The 22,652-nt window shown below is 40.8% G+C and overlaps 1 protein-coding gene across 1 annotated transcript; it reads right to left on the bottom strand.

Moving 5' to 3' along the window:
• Positions 1 to 9,086: 9,086 nt before the first annotated feature.
• Positions 9,087 to 15,327, bottom strand: LOC111608623 (hydroperoxide isomerase ALOXE3-like). Its single transcript, XM_023333821.1, has 15 exons — positions 15,289 to 15,327; positions 15,029 to 15,195; positions 14,613 to 14,817; positions 14,430 to 14,511; positions 14,111 to 14,233; positions 13,927 to 14,030; positions 13,580 to 13,746; positions 13,357 to 13,500; positions 12,692 to 12,895; positions 12,516 to 12,602; positions 12,269 to 12,438; positions 11,383 to 11,504; positions 11,206 to 11,306; positions 10,213 to 10,383; positions 9,087 to 9,652 (listed from the first exon to the last, which is right to left on the bottom strand). The coding sequence occupies exons 2-15, from the start codon at positions 15,170 to 15,172 to the stop codon at positions 9,473 to 9,475; spliced, it is 2,004 nt and encodes a 667-aa protein (XP_023189589.1). The 5' UTR covers positions 15,173 to 15,195; positions 15,289 to 15,327; the 3' UTR covers positions 9,087 to 9,472.
• Positions 15,328 to 22,652: the final 7,325 nt, after the last annotated feature.

Raw genomic sequence — 22,652 nt, 5'->3', positions numbered from 1 at the left:
AGTGTCCCAATTTCAGACAAACTGGGAGAACCGACTGAGTTACAATCGTAAACATCAGCAAGGAAAACTGAAGACTGTCAAGGCTTGAGGATATTTTATTTTGAGATTCAGCCAATTAATCCTTAAAGATTTAAATTCTCCATGGAGTGCATATGGAGATGCTAGCTGCTCTAAATGCAGTAAAAATGGTTTAAAATGTCCTGTTTAATAATTCCTTCCTCTTAAAAGACTTTTTTCAGCAACTGCTTATTATGATCAATTATATATAAGCCATTTCTCCTGCTAACGCTAGGCTAGCACATTTGTTTTGATTGTATTTACCCAGAATGCCTTGCACTGTAGTTCACTTCCTGCTTTTGGAGCGGTCTCTGGTCCGATTGATGTACACAAGCTGTTCTGTCTGCAGCTACAATACATAATGTAATGCTACATTCACATATGGGCTAGCATCGTCTGCTGCTAGCAAAATAACAAAACAACAAACACTGAAACAAAACAACAAACACTGAAACAAAATAAACACTGAAACAAAATAAACACTGAAACAAAATAAACACTGAAACATTTCTGTTGATATAAGTACAAACGGGAATTAATGGAGAAAAACTATTTATAATAAGAACGACATTGTGCCTTTAAATAGCTAATGAAAACAAACTGAAAATATAGATTACAACTTTCTTTATTTTAACTGACAGCCATCTTGGTAGGCAGTTGCTATGACAACAATAAACAAGACACAACAATACTAGTACAACTATCGCTCTTTTACAATTTTTGAGTCTTAAGCCTGATAATAAAAACAAGGCTTAATCAATCCGACCCAACTTTCAACAAGATTTAGAAATCAATAGTTATAGTTTTTATCTTTTACTTTTTCATGTTGTTATAAATAAATAACCACAAAAATCAACAGATCCCCACATTTATTCTGAGTTTATCAAAACTTTTTCTCAAAATTGGCCAAAAACATTTGGTGACCGCTGTCTCAGCCTTGCTTGATGTCAAGTTATAGTGCATGACCGATAGAGTGATTAATAAAAGAAAACCTTTAACATCATATATTAGCTCAAATATCGTAAAAATTCCTTACAAATATTTCTAAATTAGCACCACAAAATCTGTGATGATTGCAGAAAACCACAAAAACAATCCTGGACCGACTGATTAGTGTGAAAAGATGTTCAATATTATGTTATTTTAAGAATTATTGAATGCTGAAACACCTATATATTGATATTTTAACAACTGAATTGGTTTTTATCAGTACGATCTGGTGCAACAGGCCCTGTATGAACATTCAGATTTTGGCCCAAAATGGAAATGAGTTTGATGCCCTGATATTTGGGATAAAAACGAGTGAATCATGGACTATTTTGAATGTAAACAAGAATAAAGAGTGAGATATTTGGTGGTGGAATGATGTCACACCACCAGCAAAGGAAGACTCTGTGATGTCACTGGCGGTGCAGTCTGTGATGTCATCAACTGCAGAATTGTATGCAACACAATTCTGCATATTTTTCATTGCTTGCAATATCACTGACCAGTTCAGACGTGCGCAAAGCTCTTTAAGGTAGTTTACCGATCGACAACTTTAGTGATTGTATTTAGGAGAAAATGTCTCATTATACGCCGAGATACCGCAGTGGAACGATGGGACCCCACGCGAGAAGGGGAGGCCAGCAAAACCCCCAAGGCAGGTTCCCTCCTGCACACCCGAGAATCTTTCACGGGGAAATCCAGGAACTCAGCTACGCCCTGGAAATGGAGAGAGCCGGGAGGGTTGAAGACAACCAGAAACTGGCCCACTTGGTGGCCGAGCTGGAAGAGACGAAACTCCAGTTAAAGAAGCAGAAAGCTCTCAAAGAAACATTTATCAACGAGGCCAAGGAGGCAAAGAGGGAACTTGAGAGACTAGAGAAGTTCAGCGATCCAGCAGTCCTTAACGCAGCGGTCATTGCTTCTAAGGTTCACAACGATGTGAAGTACATGAAGAAGAAGAACTTGCAAGAAGACTTTGAGGAGTTAAAGGTGGCCCACCTCCTCAGCCGGGAAGCGTTTGTAGCTGAAATACAAGCTGAGAGAAAGAAAAGTCTGGCCCTCCAAGAAGAACTGAACCAACTCCAGACTTCATACGAGGAGCTGCGTTCCCAGTATGAAGCAGATGATGCTCTGCTGAGGCAGGAGGCCGAGACACAAAAGTATGATGAAGCCAGGCTCAGTGAAGAACAACGGCTGTTGGAGAACTTGAGAGCTGAAAAGGATGAAATGTATCAAGAAATGTCTCAAAAGATCACATTCCTGCAAGGCAGTGAGAAACTTCTGCAGGAGGAATTAATTCAGCTGAAATGTTCATACAATGAGCTCAATTGTAAATACGAAAGGGATGTTTCTGGATTGAAGCAAGACATGGATAGATATCAGGAGGAAGTGAGACATGCGACAGATGCCAACATAGAAAGAGACAACGAAAATCTGCAGCTCATCAACAAGCTGAGAGCTGAAAAGGAGGAGCTCCTCCAAAAAATGTCAGGAGAAATCGAGACACACCAGCATCAGGTAGAGCAGGAGAGAAAAGCTCACCTGGAGAAAACAGAGGAGGACATGAAGCTTCTGGACAATATGAGAGCTGAGAAGGAGGAGCTCCTCCACAAAATGTCAAGAGAAATCTCAATTCGGCAAAAGAGGGAGAAGCAAATGCTGCATGAACTGGACCAGATTCACACTCTCTACGAGGAGCTAAAATGTAGATATGAAAGAGACATTATGGACATACAGCAGCAGGTTGAGACATATGAACAGAAGGTAAAGCAGGAGGAAGCTGCTCTTTCAAAGAAAGAAAAGAAAGAAAAGCTTATCCAAGAGAGAAAACATTCTGCGCTGAAACAAGAAGTCGAAAAACTTCAGCATCAGGTAGAGCATGAGAGAAAAGCTCACCTGGAGAAAACAGAGGAGAACAAGAAGCTTCTAGACAATATGAGAGCTGAGAAGGAGGAGCTCCTCCTGAAAATGTCAGGAGAAATCACTATTCTTCAAAAGAGAGAGAAGCAGATGCTGGACGAACTGGATCAGTTTCACATTTCGCAAGAGGAGCTAAAACGCAGGTTTGAGAGAGACCATATGGATTTACAGAAGGAGGTTGAGACATGCCAGCATCAGGTAGAGCAGGAGAGAAAAGCTCACCTGGAGAAAACAGAGGAGGACATGAAGCTTCTAGACAATATGAGAGCTGAGAAGGAGGAGCTCCTCCACAAAATGTCAGGAGAAATCTCAATTTGGCAAAAGAGGGAGAAGCAAATGCTGCATGAACTGGACCAGATTCACAGTCTCTACGAGGAGCTAAAATGTAGATATGAAAGAGACATTATGGACATACAGCAGCAGGTTGAGACATACGAACAGAAGATTTACAAAAACGATTTACAGAGAGAAAGAGACGACCTACTGCTGGCCGGCAGTCTCAGAGCCGAGGAAGAAGGTTTCCAACAACAACCCATCACGGTTTCCCAAGAGAAGGAAGAAGATGATTCACAGAACTACGTTAAAGTCTTAAATCAAGAGGTTTCTTCAGAGGAGGATCTCGCAGGAGAACCTTTACCAGGTTCTTCCACTGATCCAGAATCCTCAGAAGAGACCGAGGTTGCTGGTGAAACCATCCTGGAGTATTTGGACGATCCAGATGGTAAAAGGAAAAAATCTAAACTTTCCTTTTGGAAGAAAGTACGAAACTTTCTGCGATGTAAGAAGCCAAAACAGAAACAAACGAGTAAAGACAATCAAGATCATGTCTAAAGTTATTGATTTTGATTGATTTAGAGAAGGAGAAAGACGTGCAGGAGACGAACCGAGGACTGGAATCAAACGCATGGAGGATGTAGCCTCTGTGAACGGGGCGCCATGCCACGCTCCGTCAAGACCAAATTTAAAAAGTTTTCCCCCCATTGACAAACTAGAAAATAGATCCCTTCCCAACCCAATTGGAAAAAACGTGGGCAGCACGGTGGTGCAGCGGTTAGCGCTGCGTCTTCACAGACACCATCTGTGTGGAGTTTGCATGTTCTCCCCGTGTTTGCGTGGGTTTTCTCCGGGTGCTCCGGTTTCCCCCCACATCTCCTAAAACATGTCGGTCAGGTCAGTTGGTCACTGCAAATTGCCCCCAAAGATTTGAAGAAACCCCAAACACGTGTGCAGCTTTATTGTTAAACTTGTCAAATTAATTGAATTAGCCGTACGTTAGCCCTTTTCCCTTCGCTGCTTTAGCGCCGCAACAACACTGGGCTCAATTTTTATAGCAACGTATTGATTTAAGAGTTAAAATGTCTTCTTTTAATAGTAATAATTTCTGTTTATTTTCACTGTATTTGTGCTTTTATGGTTTGTCCTTTAGTTTATCTTTTCTACTCACTTTTTATATTAAATTGCACTGAATTGTAGCTCATTAAACTGTTTAAACCTGTATTTTAAAGAAGACTAGCAAAAGGATCATGCAGTGGCTGTTTTAGTGCGACTGTGGCTCAGTGGGTAGAGTGGTCGTCTTGTGACCAGAAGGTTGTAAGTTCGATTCCAGCTTCCTCAGCCACATGTTGAGCTGCCCCAGGGCGGGGCACTTAGCAGCAAGTTGCCCTCCAACCTGCATGTCGGTGTGAATGTGACTGTAGTGTGAAGCGCTTTGAGTGGTCAACATGACTAGCAAGGCACGACACAAGTTCAGTCCATTCACCTGTTTTTCTTTGATAAATCCTGTTTTTCTTTTTATACCAAACATAAAAAAGCTGATTTAACAGGTTTGGATTCTTCAGGTCCCAGGATGTTAAATGAAGATTAGAGTTTAATCTGTACATAGTAATAGATGATAATTGTAATCATAATTTAATACTCTGGACCCTGAAGAAGCCCAAACTTGTTTTATCTGGTTTGTTTGTTATAAGAAAAAACAGGTTTTATCAAAAATAAAAGTTACTGTGGGATCTTTCAGTTAGTCTTTATTTAGAAATACAGATTCAAGATAATATTAGAAACTTAACAAAAAAGTGCAATTTAACATGAAAAACTGTAGAAAAGGTAAAAAGAAGAACAATCCTTGAAAGTATGAAAACAGAAAACTTAATCAGAAATCATTTCCACTACAGGAAGAAATCGATTCTTAGATGAATATTTTGTAATAAATATGAAGCTTTTGTGTTGTTGAGCTTATGTTCTGTCTGCTTGTATAAAAGAGAAGGAAAAGGGGCTAAGAAATGAATAATTCAGTTATTTTTTTAACCAGATTTACAGTAAAACTGTAAATTATGTTTTGTTTAGGACGTTACTTCTAGGTTTTGTTTGTCAACCTGGGTTTAATTCCCAGTCCTGGGGAATCTGCTGCATGTCATTTCCTTCTCTCTCCTCCCAATTTCCTGTTCAGCCTGTTAAATAACGGCCTAAAAAACTTTATTAGAGCCTAAAAATCTTTTTTGTAAAACTACAAAGATACATTTCACCTCACAACTGGACCCAAGGTCAGAATTTGCTTCCCACCACATTGAGTTTGTTTCCTCATCTTAAAAAACAACTTTCTTCCTCTCTCTCTCATTTTCTCTCTGTCTTACATAATTAACAGGTTACTTCATATTTACACACACACACACACACACACACACACACACACACGCACGCACGCACGCACGCGCACGCACACACACACACACGCGCACACACACACACACACACACACACACCTACACACACACACACACACACACACACACACACACACGTCCCCTCCATGGGCTGCCACCTTATCGTGGTGGGGGGGTTTGAGTGTCCCAGTGATCCTAGGAGTCTTGCTGTCGGGGCTTCATGCCTCTGGTAGGGCCACCCAATGCAGACAGGTCCAAGGTGAGGAACCAGACCAAGTGCAGCCCAAAGATCCCTTATGATGAAAACGACCATTGGAAACAGTGGTTCTGCTCGCCCGTACATGAGGTCCCACCCTGGAGCCAGGCCTGGGGGTGGGGCACGTTGGGGAGCCCCTGGTGGCCGGGCTTTAACCCACAGAGCCCGGCCGGGCTCAGCCCGAAAAGAGCCGATGGGTTCCGGCTAGAAATAGTCGGACTCGGGGCGTGCTGTGGTGGCGCAGGGGGTTAGCACGCACCACGTTTGGAGGCCTTAGTCCTCGAAACGGACGTCGCGGGTTCGACGACCTTTGCCCCCTCTCCTCGCCCTCCTTCCTGTCTGCCTGCTGTCAGAAAAATACGAGCCACTAGCGCCGCAAAAACTCTTCGGGTTGGATGTTTTCCACCCTGGAGTTGCCCCTTGTGAGAGGCGCTGGGCAGGAGTGGGCTGACTTGTTGCCTCCCACCTTGGTGCGTTGGGGTGAACAAGAGGACAGCCTCTCCCTCTACCTACGGGTTTGGGTCGGGTTCTGACTGTTTACCCAGCCTTTTTAAGTCCTTGGAGGGGGTACTGGAGAGTGCCCCTCCTGGGAACTGCCTTGTTATCCTGGAGGGGTTTTCTCCGCAGGGTCTCTGGGCTCCCTTAGAGAAAGGGTGAGAAGCCCAGAAATCCAGGAGTCATTGATGTTTATACATATATCCAGGGTTTCCCCCAGCGCATCTGCTGGTGTCGGCCAGCGGGTGACCCGTCAGTTATTCAGCTGGCGAAACCTCAAAAAAGCAAATAAACCGGCGACCCGCCAGAACCGCACACTGTAAGAAGCTCAGGCGGGATCTTAGAACTACGGGAGGTTCAAACTCCACTCATTCATGTTTAGCTTACAGAAAAACGCCAACCCGTGAAATAAACAAAAGCAAACTGACCAATCAGATTTAGGCTTTGTGCCCCACCTCACCCCCACAGACTCTACACAGCTGTGTGTACAATATCTTTGGACACAAAATATCTTTTTTTCTCCACAATTTTGTTAATAGTAAAGAGGGTTAGATAATAAAACAAGAACTATTCTATTCCTTTTTTATTCAAAGGAAAATCTCAAGGTACTCAGTTCGTCCAGCCGTGCAGCTGCAGCACCAATCCAGGCTCTCAGTCACTGGTGGGAAATTTATCATCACACAGAAAATCTCCAAAAGGGAATCAAACTTAAAACTCTGATCTAAGAACTTCTGATCACAATATAGCAATTAACCATATCTGCCATGGTAAATTATTACTGATAACTACTGTGAGTAGTCCCTAACATTAATATGATCAGGCAGCATGTAATCATATATACATACAGTATATATATTATTGTTATAAAGGCTGAGCCAAGAACATTTAGACTTAGACTTAGACTGACTTTATTGTCATTTTGCCTGCACAGGGTGTATACAGAACGAAATTTCGTTGCATACGGCTCAGGACAGTGTGTTGAGGTTCCAATGTTGTGAGGTTACTCCAGAATAAAATAAAATACTGTATAAAATATGAATATAAATCTAAACATAAAATATAAAGTGCAGGACTGACAGTAACATAGAAGTTATTTAGCTCTGTACATGTGCAAGGTATAAAGTGGTGACCAGATTTTGAGTGCAGTCCAGTTAAGAATTCAGCAGTCTGATGGCAAGTGGGAAAAAACTGTTTCGGAACCTGGTGGACCTGCACCGGACGCTGCGGAACCTCTTTCCAGAGGGCAGCAGGGACAACAGTCCATGGTGGGGGTGTGAGGGGTCACTGATGATGTTTCGGCCTCGGGACACGCAGCGCTGGGATGAAATGTCCTGAATGGAGGGAAGGGGGGCCCCGATGATCCTCTCTGCTGTCCGCACCACTCTCCTCACGTTCTTCCAGTCGGAGGCGCTGCAGCCTCCACACCACACAGAGAGGCAGCTGGTCAGAATGCTCTCTATGGTGCTTCTGTAGAACGTCTTGAGGATGGGCGGGGACAGGTGTGCTCTTCTCATCCTCCGCAGGAAGTACAAGCGTTTCTGTGCCCTCTTGACCAGAGACGTGGTGTTCCCAGTCCAGCTGAGGTCATTAGTGATGTGCACCCCCAGGAATTTGGTGCTGCTGACCACCTCCACAGCCGAGCTGTTGATGAGCAGTGGAGCGTGGCTGGGCCGGTTCTTCCTGAAGTCGACGATCATCTCCTTCGTCTTGTCAACGTTCAGGTTCAGGCTGTTGTCTCTGTACCAGTCCACCAGCTGCTCCACCTCCTCTCTGTAGTCCGGGTCGTTGTCGTCTCTGATGAGGCCCACCACCGTTGTGTCGTCCGCAAACTTCACGATGTGGTTGGTGGCGAACCTGGGGACGCAGTCGTGTGTCATCAGAGTGAACAGCAGGGGGCTCAGGACGCAGCCCTGAGGGGAGCCTGTGCTGAGGGTGATGACATCGGAGGTGTGTTGTCCGATCCGGACTGACTGAGGTCTGTCGGTGAGGAAGTCTAGCAGCCAGTTGCGCAGGGGGGTGCTGAAGCCCAGGTGTCCCAGTTTTCCTGCCAGATGCTGTGGGATGATTGTGTTGAACGCTGAGCTGAAGTCCAGGAACAACATCCGCACATGAGTGTTCTTCTCCTCCAGGTGAGCCAGGCTCAGGTGTAGGGCGGAGAAGATGGCGTCCTCGGTGGAGCGGTTTCGGCTGTAGGCAAACTGGAACGGGTCAAATGTGGAGGGGGAGTCTGGAGACGATGTGTTCTTTTACCAGCCTTTCAAAGCCCTTCATCATGATGGGAGTCAGTGCCACAGGCCGGTAATCGTTGAAAGAGGTGACTTGAGGTTTCTTTGGCACCGGAATGAATGCAATGTGAAATTATGTTCCTGGGGTTCGGTTCTGCTGCTTGGTACGGTACTTTTTCCCTCTTGCAGATTTTTCCTTACACATTTAAACACTATTTCAGAGTCAAAGCAAACTTACGTTTCAGGATGTAAAGAGACTCCTATGGGCATGCTAATAATGGTACATTTGGCTCTGCTCCCAAACTGTTCTTATTCTGTAGCCTCATATTTTAGTTTAACTTGGCAAATATGAATGTCATGAATATTAATAAAAATTTAACTTAGATCTGAGAATCAGCTGACTAATATCTTCCTTGAGTTAAATGAATGCCCAAAGTTATACAACTTGAAACTTTAAGCCCAATAAGGTCCAGACAGACTCTAATGAAGCCATTTTAAAATCAGTTTATTATGTAATCAAGTTCAACATGTTATTCAATTCCCTGGAACAAAGAACATCAGAATAATATCTCTAGCCATTAATCAAGCTGTGGTTGAAAAGCTCCCAAACATGAAAGACAGTACTGCAGCTCTAAAATCACTATAAAAAAATCAGAATATATGTTATTTTTATTTTATTCCAAACAGCTTCAAAGGTCACAATTAATTCCTGCTGGTTCTGCGTTCTTACAGAAACACAAGGTTCTTATTACAATCATTTAAGTTTTCTAAGATAACCAGCAGCAGCTTCCCTCCACCAACCCAGAATCACCCTAACTTATACCACGCTGTCTAGTTCAGGATTAACTTAACCAGAACCGATGAAGGATCCAACCCTACACGCTCACGCTGTTCTCCACCACCTTCGGGTCCAGGTATGTGTAAGGCAGCTCAAGTTGTTTGTTTCTGGCTTCGATTTGCAGACTCAGCTCTTGAAGTTGCTCTTTGAAGACCTTTATGTTGTTCAGGGGAACATCTTCAATAAACCGCTTCTCTGGGTAGTTACCCAGATACTCCTGTTGACATCAGAGGAACATTCGGTCTGGTTTCCATCATGGTTTCAGTCATTATTTACATACAGGTCAGAGTAAAAATACATCTGTGATATTTGATGATTATGTTGAGGGCGCTGTATTAATGCACATAATCAAAAAGACTGTCATACTGCTCTATGATGGCCGAATGGAGCAGAGGTTCTGGTCACAATTATCAAAAAAGAAAAACTCATTGCTATATTTGCGCCTTTTAATTAAAAGCCTTACATGCAGGGGAATGTTTTTGCCAAAGTCCACCTGGTTGCGTCTTGGCCAAAGAGTGTATCAAGAGCCCAAATGGGGCGGTGCTAGAGACCACGCACTCAAACCCTTCAACAAAAACGCGCATTTGAAGGGCTGGAGGGCGGAACAAGGGTGGAAGTGTGAGCATTGGGGCCAGATCATAGTCATTGTCAGAATCTGATGCGGTTAATGTCAACGTTATTGCCGCCTGGCGGGATCACACAGTGTTTGTGACCAGAACCAACTGGTGGAGATCAGGTATCGGTTGGAGACATGTTAACAGAACCAGGGCTACTTACAGCGTCAGTGGACACCTTGCTGAGCAGCCAAACTGTGGCCATCCCATGCACTGTGACATCTATAGAAGGCAGCGTGTCCAGTAGCGTTTCCTCCGTAGCTTCTCCCTTTTTGGAAGGTGGTGGACATTTCAGGGTCACTGGGGTGTTGGGCATCCAGCCAATGAAGTCATACTGCAGGAACCAAACCCAACAGACACCAATCAGATCCAGCTGCAAGATGTTCTGTTTGACTAGATGAGTCTTGACTTTTCTTTGATGATTACAGTTAGAATAAAAATACATCAGATATGCAAGAAACATATCTTTTTATCCATAATTAAGAATAATGTTAAACGTGATCCTATGATAATTTATCTATTAGCTCATTTAATCAGTTTGGCCAAAAACAAAACATTTCCACATAGAAAATAGTCTGTAAGCAGCAGAAAATTATCTAGACTAATATTTAACAATCTATAGATCAGTGAATTTTCCATATCAGCAATGAAATAAAGGAGGTGTGTATCCTTGGGATTAAGATTTAAGGAAAACATCCCATAATATTGGTAATGTTATGACTGTCAATTATACTGTCAATCCAATGTGGATCTAAACTCCATCAGAAGCTAAAATGCTCGAAATGATAGGTCCATATCTGCTGCAGCGAAAGCTGCTCAACATGGCAGCTTTCGCTGCTAAAGAAACGAAAACAGATGCTAACAGTTAAAGTAATGCATATCTGAGACCAGGTTACTATGGTAACAGCTACCAGGAGGAATACCAAACCATCCCTGTGAATCTCCACTTAGATGGTCAGTCAGAAACTTCCTGAACAAGCTAATGTAAACTTCCCCTGTAAGACAGAGACCTCTCTTTGCTTCATACCCTGATCTTTGTTTTTAAAGTAGGACTGGCTCTCATCTTCTGGCTGGACCAAGAGCAGCCCCAAAGTGTCCAGAGACCTGGACACCTCTGACGCTCTGCACCAGAACTTCAGCAGTTTGAGAAACTCACCTGTCCGGTGTTCACAGCCGAGTGCTGTGCTGAGCAGGTGAAGATCACCATGGTGACAAACTTCACCAATTCGCCTACGGTGTCGAATCTTATTGGAATACCTGGAAATTAGTTAAAGTCATGTTCAGTATTGAAAGAAAGTCGACTGTTCAAGCCAGGATGAAAACATTTACCGACCTGTGTTTTTCTCAGAAAGGAACCCATGTGAATATATATCACCGATCCACTGCTGCAGGGCCTGGTCTTCCAGGACCATCTGATTGCTCTTGTAGTAATACTGGAGGGTTTCCTTCACAAAGCTGTAGGAACATTCAGGATTCAGTCCTGCTGCAGTTCACACTCAGCACATCAGCCCAAAGCCAGGCTGATGTTTTATAAAAGAAAGATAAACATTTTCCAAAATACTTTTCAAAATGTATATAACTTTTTATCATTTTTTTGAGCAAAACTGTCAACACTTGCTTATATTCTAACTTATAAGAAGAAATGAAAAGGGTTTAACATTTTGTATTCACAGTAAACCCAAGGACTATGGCAGCTTCATCATATTTCCTTTTTTTTTACAGTGGTTGCCTGCTTTGAGGTTGAATTATAGGTGCAGTTTTCTCCTAAAATAAGCCTCCATAGGTCACAGAGGGACTTTATAAATACACTCTAAAACATGTGAAGGTGGTTTAACTAGAAAATGAAAGTCCACCTGCTGCCTTGAAAATGCAGTTTAAGTCGACAAGAAAATTGTTTTGGTTTTAACTCAGAAACTAAAGTTCATGAAGTTTATTTAACAACAGACAAGTTGTTTAAACATTGTTTTATAAGCTCATTGATCTTGAATTGAGTTTTAACTTAATGCTGCAATTTAAACCAAATAATTATTTCACATTATGCAAGAAAGAAAACTGCCTTCACCTGGTCAAAGAGCCACATTTCTCCATTATTTTACTCACAATATCAAGTTAAAATGACAACTTATTTCACTTTAGAATAATTTAAATTCTTGTTCTAGACCAGAACTTTCAGTTGATTGTTGTTTTTTACCTCAGGGTTAAAAGCAAACGGTCTGTACCTGTAGATGATGTTCCACAGCTTCAGTCCATCGTCTCTGTAGAAGAAGTTGGGCACATCCTCCAGCCCGCGGTCAGAGATGTCGTCTGGTAAACAGAGGGATCTGTAGGTCATGGAGGAGAGCGCCTTCCGCAGAATGGTGAACATCCCTTCACCACCAGAAGAGGCAAACTATGGGGAGAGAGTGTCTGTAACTAGGTGATGTAGGTGTGGACATAGTTTCTGACTCAGTGATTTTCCTTACTTACCTTGGTGAAAACACCATCATCAGATATGAGAAGTTTCCGTGCCAAGAAGTTGATCATCGGCGTGTAGCGAGTGTGAGGCATAAGAAGCTGGAATAGGTCATTTATTAGCAACACCACCAGAGTTACCTTTGTGTGAAAACATTCAAACTAATGATCAACCAACGAGCTCCCAATACCTTGTAGAGAGGATGCATCATGGGTATTTGGCGCAGGAGAGCCACTGCGAACACCTCAGCCAGCAGGTGGGTGCGCAGCAGGTGAGAACTGAGTTCATGCATGTTAAAATCTGCATTTCTCACAAACGTCTTTGCCAACAACCAGTCCCACCGTGAGTCAGTGGGGAGGAATACAGGGTTGTCCTCTGCTGGAATCTGCTTCAGCTGCAGGATGAGCACAGAAAATGATCCACAATCATTCTGGTCCACTTGATGACCCAAAGTGATCTATGCTAATGAACCAGTACAAAATGTAAAACGGATCTAAGGCAGATCCAGGTAGCAATGCATATACACCTTAAGTCCAGGCAAATGAGTTTCATCTCACAAACTGTCATTGATGCAGACTTAAGAAAGAACTTCAGTTGTCAGATATACAGCAGTTCCCCCACCTATATACTGATGATGCATGACTTAAACTTGAAATACCTTTTCATGCATATTGCAGAATCTCTTACTGAAACTTCTAAGAAATTAATTTAACTGACTTTTCTGACTTGTACTTTACTTTTTTGAGCATATCGGAGAGTTTTGAAAATGTTGAGCAAAGTTCCCTGACTTAGAGCTACGCTGATAGCAAATGAGGGCTATCTAATCTATCACCTAAGTTTGGACGAATACCTCACCTGAATTGCAATCGGCATCAGTTTGTCATCAGGAGTTTTGTGCAGCAAAACAAGAGGAGCCACCAGGTACTGCTGCTCCCCATCTATGATGTTTGCCTTCACTCCATCCAACATCTTGTAGTCACACAAGAAGATGTTGCCTTTCTGTTTGTAAATTTCAGCAGAAAGTTAGTTACCAGGAGGTTTAACAGTCTAAAAACATGACTCACCATCAGATAACCACCTTCATCTCATCTGTCAGACTCTGATTCCCATCCTTGAAGACCATCTCATCAGTCACTTGAAAGTTCTCAGGCAGAGTTTTACAGCACTGGATCATCATCGGGTTTACTCCGTTCAGAAACTGGTAGCCGAAGAAGGAGTCCTCCTGCCATTTCTGACAGACACGATCTGAAAAAGATTTCATGTTTTAACAAACACCCTTCACTGCTGTCTAAATCTGACCAAACTGCAAAGACCCTTGGGTCAAAGTACAGAATGCCATTCCTGAAACTGGAATCAGTATTTGTGAATTTGTGAATGATGAAGTGTCTACCAGAACCAGAAACATGCTTAGTGATGACGTAGTACCAGATATTTCAGTGCGATGGCAGCAGTACAGATGTTTTATATCTTCAATATTAGTCCACTTTGTCTTGTGCTCAGCCCATTCTGCCAGTTTTAGCTGAAGAAGCCTAAACAATGGGAATAATCAATAAGTTCAACAATTAAAACCCATTTAAGATGGGAGGAAAACCAGGGAAGGAAATCTTACGCTTTAGCTCCAGTGTACTCCATCTCTATTTCCTTGATCTTGTAGAAACTCACATCCAGGGGCAGTGAACTATAGGACTCTGCTTTCATGTTGTGTGGTAATCCATCTTTAAGCTGATCCCAGCTAAGACAAACAGAAAAGAGACAACTGGTTTTAGAAAAGGAGAAATCAACATCATGTTTTCAGGATGACTGATGATGTTCAGTAATAGAGCTACATTTATAGAAATGTTTCCCCTTTCAGAGGGTTTATTAACCCTTGCTGATGGGGCAGGCTGGATAAGCAGGTATAAAGGATTAAAGGGTTGGATGGTTCTTACCAATAGAGGGCCCGCTGTTCTTCAAGATCTTTTGTCCAACATAATTTGGTGATGTTCTGCTTTTCTTGACTGAAAAACTTGGCTAAAGAAGGAAAAGTGTTATTTAATAAAATTTGTTGGAGCTTTTTCTTCCTCACAGTGTCAGTGTATTCCTTCTCTGCAAGGTGCTCAACGTGAACCAACCTGATCCCTCCTGGTAATAGTGATCCTTGCAGTCAGTGATCCATTTGTAGATCGGGAACTGGTAGATGTCTCCCATTGGAGATTTCACCTCCACCTTAGCAACAAACCACGGGCCTTTGGAGAACACGATATGGTATTCCTTCTGAATGATGATTGCTAAAAGGTCACCAAGTGGCTTGGTGCATTCCACCTTATGAGTATACGGCTGAAAAAACAAGGAAAACATCTCAAATGAATTCCCCAAGATTCAACTAACTTATCCCAGTGGTTAAGGAGAAACCTCAGTGGACTGAACCAAACTTATGAAAGAGCCTGCTTTGGCTGAGCATATCGGAGAGTGGTCAGGGTTTAAATCACTGAAAGCAAAATGAAAAGTGCAGAGTTTGAAGATGAGGAGAAAGAGTTTTCAGCCTTACATTGTGTGTAAAGGATGGGACCCAGGTGCTGAGCTTCTGGCAGTCACTCTCACCATCTGTCCCCACCAATGTGATGTAGAAACTATGGAAAGTGCTGTAATGAGCAGCATCTCCAGTGTAGACGGTTACTGAGTAGTCCACCATGTTTTCCTAGAGAACAATGAAACCTGACAGAGAAACAACCAAGAACCAACATTAATCTCAGGAGAAATTATGGCTTGCATCAATACAAACCTGTTTGTTCAACAGATAATTCTTACTTGCCTCAACTTGACCAAGATGATTTTCTGAAGTCCTGCTTGAGCTGATATAAGACCAGGTAGTGGATCAGCCTTTTTATACTCTCAGTTACTGTGGGGGTGGACTGGTTGAAACAGTCATATTGGCCAATAGTTACTAATAAAAACGTCAACTGAAATACCCCAGAAATGTACACATAACTCCCACTCAACTGAAATTTTATTCTTCAGAACATTTGCTCAACAGAAGCTGGTTTGACTGGATCACTCCTTCCTCAGTATATAGCTTGGATGGGGCAATGTGGGTGTGGAGGCCAAGTTAATGTACAAAATATTCAGTTGCTGTCTAAACTTATTTGTTTAATTAGTAATTTAATAAGTGCATTTGTTGAGGTTTAGGTATCAGTATTATATTGCATGTAGCTAATTTCGTAATGTTTTATTGTGAATAAGTGTTTAATTTTAAGTTTGTATGCTTTATAACTTAATTGGCCATTTTGCAATTTATGTAAATGAGGTGTGCCTTAGCGAAGGTCAGAGGATAGCAGAGAGAAGGAAAGGCGCTGCAAGTAAAATCGACAGAGCCACACGGTTTTCCAACCGTAGTTTGTTTTGTGGAGGTTATTTTGGAATTTTGCTCTTGCAAAGGATGGCGCAAAAAACGGTGGAATAAATTTTTGTTTTACATCTTTACATTGGAGCGCTGTGGAAATTTGTATTTTCCTCTTCAAACACACGAGTAAAATCAGCGAAATTAACCTTGTGGCATCACAGCGGGTGAGAACAAGGAAAACGAGGTCAAACTGACAGAGACATAAAACCTACTCTTAGCTGGGTCCAGTGAGGTCCTCTTACTGGACTTTATGTGAGAGCAGGAACTTTTGAGTTACTAAAAACATAACTCGGGAGTTAAACTGCTTCCTGCTGATTAAGCAAAGATTTTATGATGTACAGAAATGAGTTCAAGAGAAATGATCCGAAATGGCTTTATGGGCCAAGTTCAGGCAGACCAGCATGGGATCCTTCTACACACTATGTCTTTCTATCTTCCCAAGGCTTTTGCACTGACTTCTGTTCCTTTTTATTTATTTTTCTATTGACCCTTTACACGTGACGTCACTCTCTCCGAAACTCTGCCCGCTCCGCCATAACGGACGTCAAAACTATCAACGCGTTGCCTTAAACCCCTAATATCGCTGTTATTTAGTTGATTTCGAAGTAAAAATGGTCACAGGGTGCTGCGCGGTCGGCTGCACAAAAAGACAGGAGTGAAAAACAAACTTGTCATTTTATTTCATAACCTTTAACAAGGAAAGATGCGGCGGCGATGGATAGGAGCCAACCTGACCACTATGGTCAAAAAAAACCTTGACCATTATGGTCATGTTGGCAGGCAGTGTAACCGGGGATTTTTATTTTATTTTATTTTTTACAAGGTAAGAAGATTAACCTCCATATACTTTATATGTATGTATGCTTAGAAAGATATCAACTATCGCATTATGGAGAAGGTACGCGTCTAACCGTCAGTAACCATGGAAACAGCCCCCCACCGTCCTGTAGCCTAGCATGTACGAAGAAAAAAACTGGTTAGCGTCTTCTGTACGTTTTTAATGCTGCTCCGGTGTAAAGGGAACCGCTGTTTATGACATAGTGATATAAATCATTTGGTGTGAATTCAGTCAAAGTCGGTAATTTGATCAACACGTCAGGAGGGAGGAGGTAGCTAGCTGTTTCACGCTTCTGTAAATACCTCCATTTATGAGCCCCAACCAGGTGTGTTACGCGCAAAGACAAATGAACTCAACTCGAACAAGAAGAAGCCGGGAATAGACTGACAAAAACAACTTCAGTCGCTCAGTTCAACACTCCAGATCCTCACTTCCGACGTCCGTCATGACGCTTTGAATGATTAGTGACGTAGAGCCAATAGCTTGACCTTCTTCCCATCTAGACCTCTACAAGTCCTAGAGAAGTTGAGCCCTGATAATCCTCTCTAAAGAACTGAGGGTTCTTTAGATGTCTCGATTTATAAGTTCAGGTGTTTTGGTTGATAAGGAAGTTTAAATTAAGAAGACTCATCCCAAACTGGAAACATGAATTAAACGTTGCACTAGTACATATTTGTTGTACTAGTGCAACGTACTAGTGCAACCCTAACCCTAACCCCTAACCCTGCAGTGTGAACCTATCTTCTTCTGTGGATGATCCAGACCACATAGTGATGGATGAACACAGGACAGGCTGGACAGTGGAAAGTCAGACTTCTTGAGTTGTTGCAGGAAGTCCAGGTTCTATGTGTGAGTAGCATCTCAGGTCCAGAGATACACTGTAAAATCTAATTAGTTCACCTTACTTAAAAATATGCAAATTCACTGCCTAAAAAACCCAACAGGTTTATAATTTTGAGTTCCATTAACTTGTGAAATTTCAGTGACCATAACTTAAGTTAACTTAATAAATCTGAGTATGTTGTAATTACTTAATCAACAACCAAAGCCTAGCTTTTGTTTACTAAAACTGCTTATATAATAAGAAATTACTTGATTGAAACATTTCATGGCTTCTGTTTTTTATTTGCTTCTCTGCTCAAACTTTGACAGAAAATATTGAAAACAGTTTGATACTTAAAACATTTGAAGCATGGTATTGCAATATTATACAGAAATTCTTTTCTTCATGTTCACTTTTTTCTTAATAAAAACAATTAGTTCAATTAAGCTAAAGGAAGATAAGAAAATTACATTTTTAAAAGTTTCTGTGTGTTTAAAAGTTGAGTAGAACCGGGATGACTTCTTACAAAGTTCGGAGCCATCCGGTACTTCCAAGCAGCGCTGGTGCTCAGAGGGGATCCCGTCCTTCCCACCTGCCTCATCCGGAGAGCCAGGCCGCCGCTGCTGGGACTGCTGCACTCCTACAGCAGGCGCCTCACCGATTCCGGTACGCCACAACCGGGTCGGGGGCAGATGGACGTCGCCGACATGCCGCGGGACAGCATAACGGTTCTGACCGGGAGGATCCCATGAGCCACCATCCATGACAGGTCTTTCCTTTGTTTGTTTTTTGAAATATTTTATTGTTGCTTGGGACATTTTTTAAAACATGGCATTGTACAGTTAAACAGAAATTTTTACTTTTCTTTTAATAAATAAAATTCCTCAATTAAATTAAAAGAAGATAAGAACAAGGATATTGAAACAAAAATCTCTGTATGTTTAAAAGTTGAGCAGGACCAGAGTAACTCCATACAAAGTTCGGAGCCGTCCCATTCTTCCAAGCAGCATCCATGGAGTCTGTTTGGAAGGACAAGATGGCTCGCTGTCATGTATAAATATACCATCAAGCAGAGTGGTGGTCATGAAAACGAACATACATCTCACTCATGTTGCAGTTTCACGCAAATGTAAATGCTAAAAACGAGTGAATAAGCGCTCTGAAAAGTTTTCATGAACTGGTTGGATAGAAGAAGCCTTGGAGTCTGTGTTTTCGTCTTAAACATCTTAAAACCAATTTTTGTAATAAATAAAGTGATTTAATTAGTTGCTGCTGCTGGTGGCCCAATACATTGTGGGATACCTGTCATATATAAACCAAATGCCTCAACAGAATCAAATATTCCACTATGTAAAAACCAATAAAATTATATTGTGTGATTTAAGTATTACAAACCTAAAATAACTTGATATATTTTTGTTTATCTGTACATAAAGCAAATAGCAAAGACATCTTGGCATTGTAAGTTATGAGTGAATATGGTCCAGACTTTTCCATGGAAAACAATATTGTTAAACTGAAATGTCGCAGAGATGCAAAGTGTTCAATGTTCTCTGAAATTTAGTGAGGGGAGAAGTAGAAAGTAACACAAAGAGGAAAAAACTTCAAGTAAAGCTCTTTTTACGTGGATATAGTATTCTTAAGATACATTCCAAGACAAAAAGACGCACAATCATCAAAGGCGTGCTCTTTCTAAATTAACCTGAGTAGTGAGTTGGTGAGACTTTTCATCCACAAAGACCAAGTAACTTATTAAAAGTGAGTGTTGTTAGGCATTTGATTAAACTGATTCATTATTAATAATTAAATACAATGTTTGCAGTTACAGTGTAGGATAATTACCAGGAACTGAAAGAAAAGCCCACAGTGTTCTATGTTAATGTAATCTTTGACATCTCCACACCCTGCAAGTGTATTTCCACAGAAACTGGATTGTTTGGTAGAAATATGTTTAACGGATCCAGTACCACTGAAAAGAGCCTCAGAAAGGCTGTCGTATCCTGAGGCTGTCGTTTACCTGAATGAAAGAGTTTATACACACCAGCTCTGTTCTGATTATAAATCTGATGAAAATTTATAATCATGTAGTTTGACTAACTGTTGAGAAAAGTAGGGGTGATATAGAATAGAATAGAATAGATTCACATTTATTATCTGATCTCTTCTTGGTTCCTGCTCTTATTGCATTTTACTACTTTCTGCCAGATTACATACTGTTTTACTCATGTCTCTTATCATTTCTATGTTTAAAAGTACAGCTATTCTGCACTTTTAAACCCTCTACGTTGTTTTATTGCTAAGTCTAAGGCTCTGTTCACACCGCAGCCTGAAGTGACCCAATTCCGATTTCTTTGCCTTAATGCGACCTGTATCTGATCTTTTCATGTCAGTCTGAACAGCACAGGTTGGATTCTTTTCGAATGCGACCCAGGCCTCTTGGGTATCCGATACGTGTCCGATTCAAATGTGTCCTGAATCTGAACGGCCAGGTCGCACTCATCCCGCCTAGCTTAGATAAGATAAGCGCATAAAGATAAACCTACTGATTATTTTAAATTACAAAGTGATGAGACAGAAGCACAAAACTGCTCTGCTTTGCAAAATTATGCTACCCTCCTCCCCTTCTTAAACATTTCAACATTTGATCATATTTGGCATATTTAATGGGATTTATATTGAAAACCAACAGAGTAGTGTGTAAAAGTAAAGTGGTTTATGGTTTTAAACAGTAAAGCGTTGCTTGCAGTTGTATTTAGCCCTGATTAAACTGATAATGCTAAATAAAACTCAGCCATCGAATTACACTGATTCAGATTTCACAGAATTCATAGCGTCCATTAATGATGGCTGATCTACACTGGTGATGCTCGACAAACGGCACTATTCTGCTGATATGTGCAACCGGGAAGAAAACAACAACCATGGCGGACTGTAATGAGGATTAAGTTGTTAATATATTGGCTCTGGTTGGACAACAATTTCAAAATCGTAAGCTTTGCAAAGAAACATTTGTTTTGGATATGCCCTATAGTCAGGAAAGTATGGTCTCTAATGGCACCATGGTTGAATGAGTTGTTTAGGGAGGAGCTAACTTACGAAAAGATAGCCTATGGTTTGTTGAAAGATGGCTGGGAAAGAAATGAATTGTTGTGGTGGATTGTAATTAATTGTGTAAAAGAAGCAATATGGAAATCAAGAAATATTTTAATATATAAAAATCATGAGATAACAGAAATAAATGTTATAAAGATAGTAGGTTCATTGGTAAAAGACTATATTTGGAAGATGAGCTGTGGGAATAAAAGAGAGGATGATGTTTTGGTATGGAAAGTGCCAGATGTACTACAGAATATTGTTAAATAACTGTTTTGCTTTTTTTTTTTTTTGGTTTGTTTTTTTTCTCTAATGTGACATAGAATATCGATCACCCTCTCCCATCCTTTGGTTATAATATTCCCATTTTTGTTAATGAAATGATGTATAAGTTGTAATGTAAGATTGTAATTTTAGTTACAAACTGCTTGCACTGGAAATTATATGTAAAGAACTAATAAAAACCTTTGAAAATTGATGCTGGTAATGATGCCTTTGAGACATTATATAAGTCTGATTTAATTTCATTACCTGGAGCTCCTCCATTTAAATAGTCTTTCTGAACTGCCTGGTGTTTTCTGAGCAGAACCATGACAGAGTTTCATCCTGCAGGACAACCGGGTTCTTTCCTGCTCACTCAGAACAGAACCAGTGGAGCTGAACAGAAGAGGTTCTGTCGTCAGGCCTCCAGGATCCACAGCTAAATATGATGGGACAAAATCAGTTTGTTTAGAAAATGCAGATAATAAATCAAATCAAAAATCTGTAGCTCTGATGAAACTGTAAATATTCAAACAGGATTTGAATGAACATCTAAACCAGGTGATCAGGGATTGTTGGTTGTGGTTTGTTTTCCAGAGAAGCTGCTTCTAGTTATTGTGAAATTTCCTCCATTTATTTATCGTTTTTCTCCAGAAGCTTCACCTGAAGGAGGCCCCACTACCGCAGGCTGTCAGTCACACCCTCCACTCCCACTGAACCAGAAATGGTTAAAGCCTCTCAGTTTGAACGTTTTGGATCTTTCCCAGGCACAAACATATTTGATGTGTATTGATAATTTTATTGTCTGCTATTGGTTTTCTAAATGTTTATTATGTTTTTGTGTTTTCATGATGTAAAGCACTTCCTTGTTACTAAAATGTCTTGAACAAATACATTTGAACGTGAGGCTTGCACTGTAAAAAATATCCGTAAATTTTCCAGTTAAATAAAGTAAACCATGAAAATTTAAAACCGTAAATTGGAAATCAGTTTTAGACTGTTTCTTTAGCAAGTAATTACCGTAAATAAGATAATTAGGAAAAAAATTAATTTTTACTGGGTTTTTTTCAGAAAATTTACATTGCCCTGCTGTTAAAAAAAAATCTTGTAATACTTTTAACAGTAATATGCTGTCATTTTTCTAGTAGTACATACTGTAGTTTTTGCACTCATCTTTCTTAAATAATACAGTTAGTAGCTGTTGAAAATGCATACTGTTGTGACAATTACAGAAACATACTTTCATTTTTCTAGCAATGTATACCGTAGTTTTTGCATTCAATAATTATAAAGTATACAGTTCGAAACTGTTCAATATGCATACTGCTGTGGCAATTACAAAAATATACTATAATTTTTCTAGCAGTGTATATCGTAATTTTTACATTTAATTAATCTAAAGTATACAGTTCAAAACTGTCAATATGCATACTGTTGTGGAAATTAAAAAAATTGTAGTAGTGCTGTAGCCTTTGCATTTAACTCTCCTGATAGCCCAAATTATGTAAAAATAAACAAATACTTGCAATCGTCTTAAGTTGTGGGTCCTGAATCTGGAATCTATTAAAGTTTGACTTTTTGAATGGAATTATGGAAATTAAATATCTTTCCATGAAATGTTCTGTACTGTAAATTATCTTGTTGCCAATATTGGATTTTTTTTCATTAACAAATAAATTAAAATAATCTGTACTCAGTCACAGAAAATGTTTTAGAGATATTTGTAGTCTATATTGCCTTGGCCGACACCAAGGCGA

The sequence above is a fragment of the Xiphophorus maculatus genome, chromosome 5, assembly GCF_002775205.1.
Source record: "Xiphophorus maculatus strain JP 163 A chromosome 5, X_maculatus-5.0-male, whole genome shotgun sequence".
NCBI lineage: Eukaryota > Metazoa > Chordata > Actinopteri > Cyprinodontiformes > Poeciliidae > Xiphophorus > Xiphophorus maculatus.
This window is presented reverse-complemented; position numbering and strand designations above follow the sequence as displayed.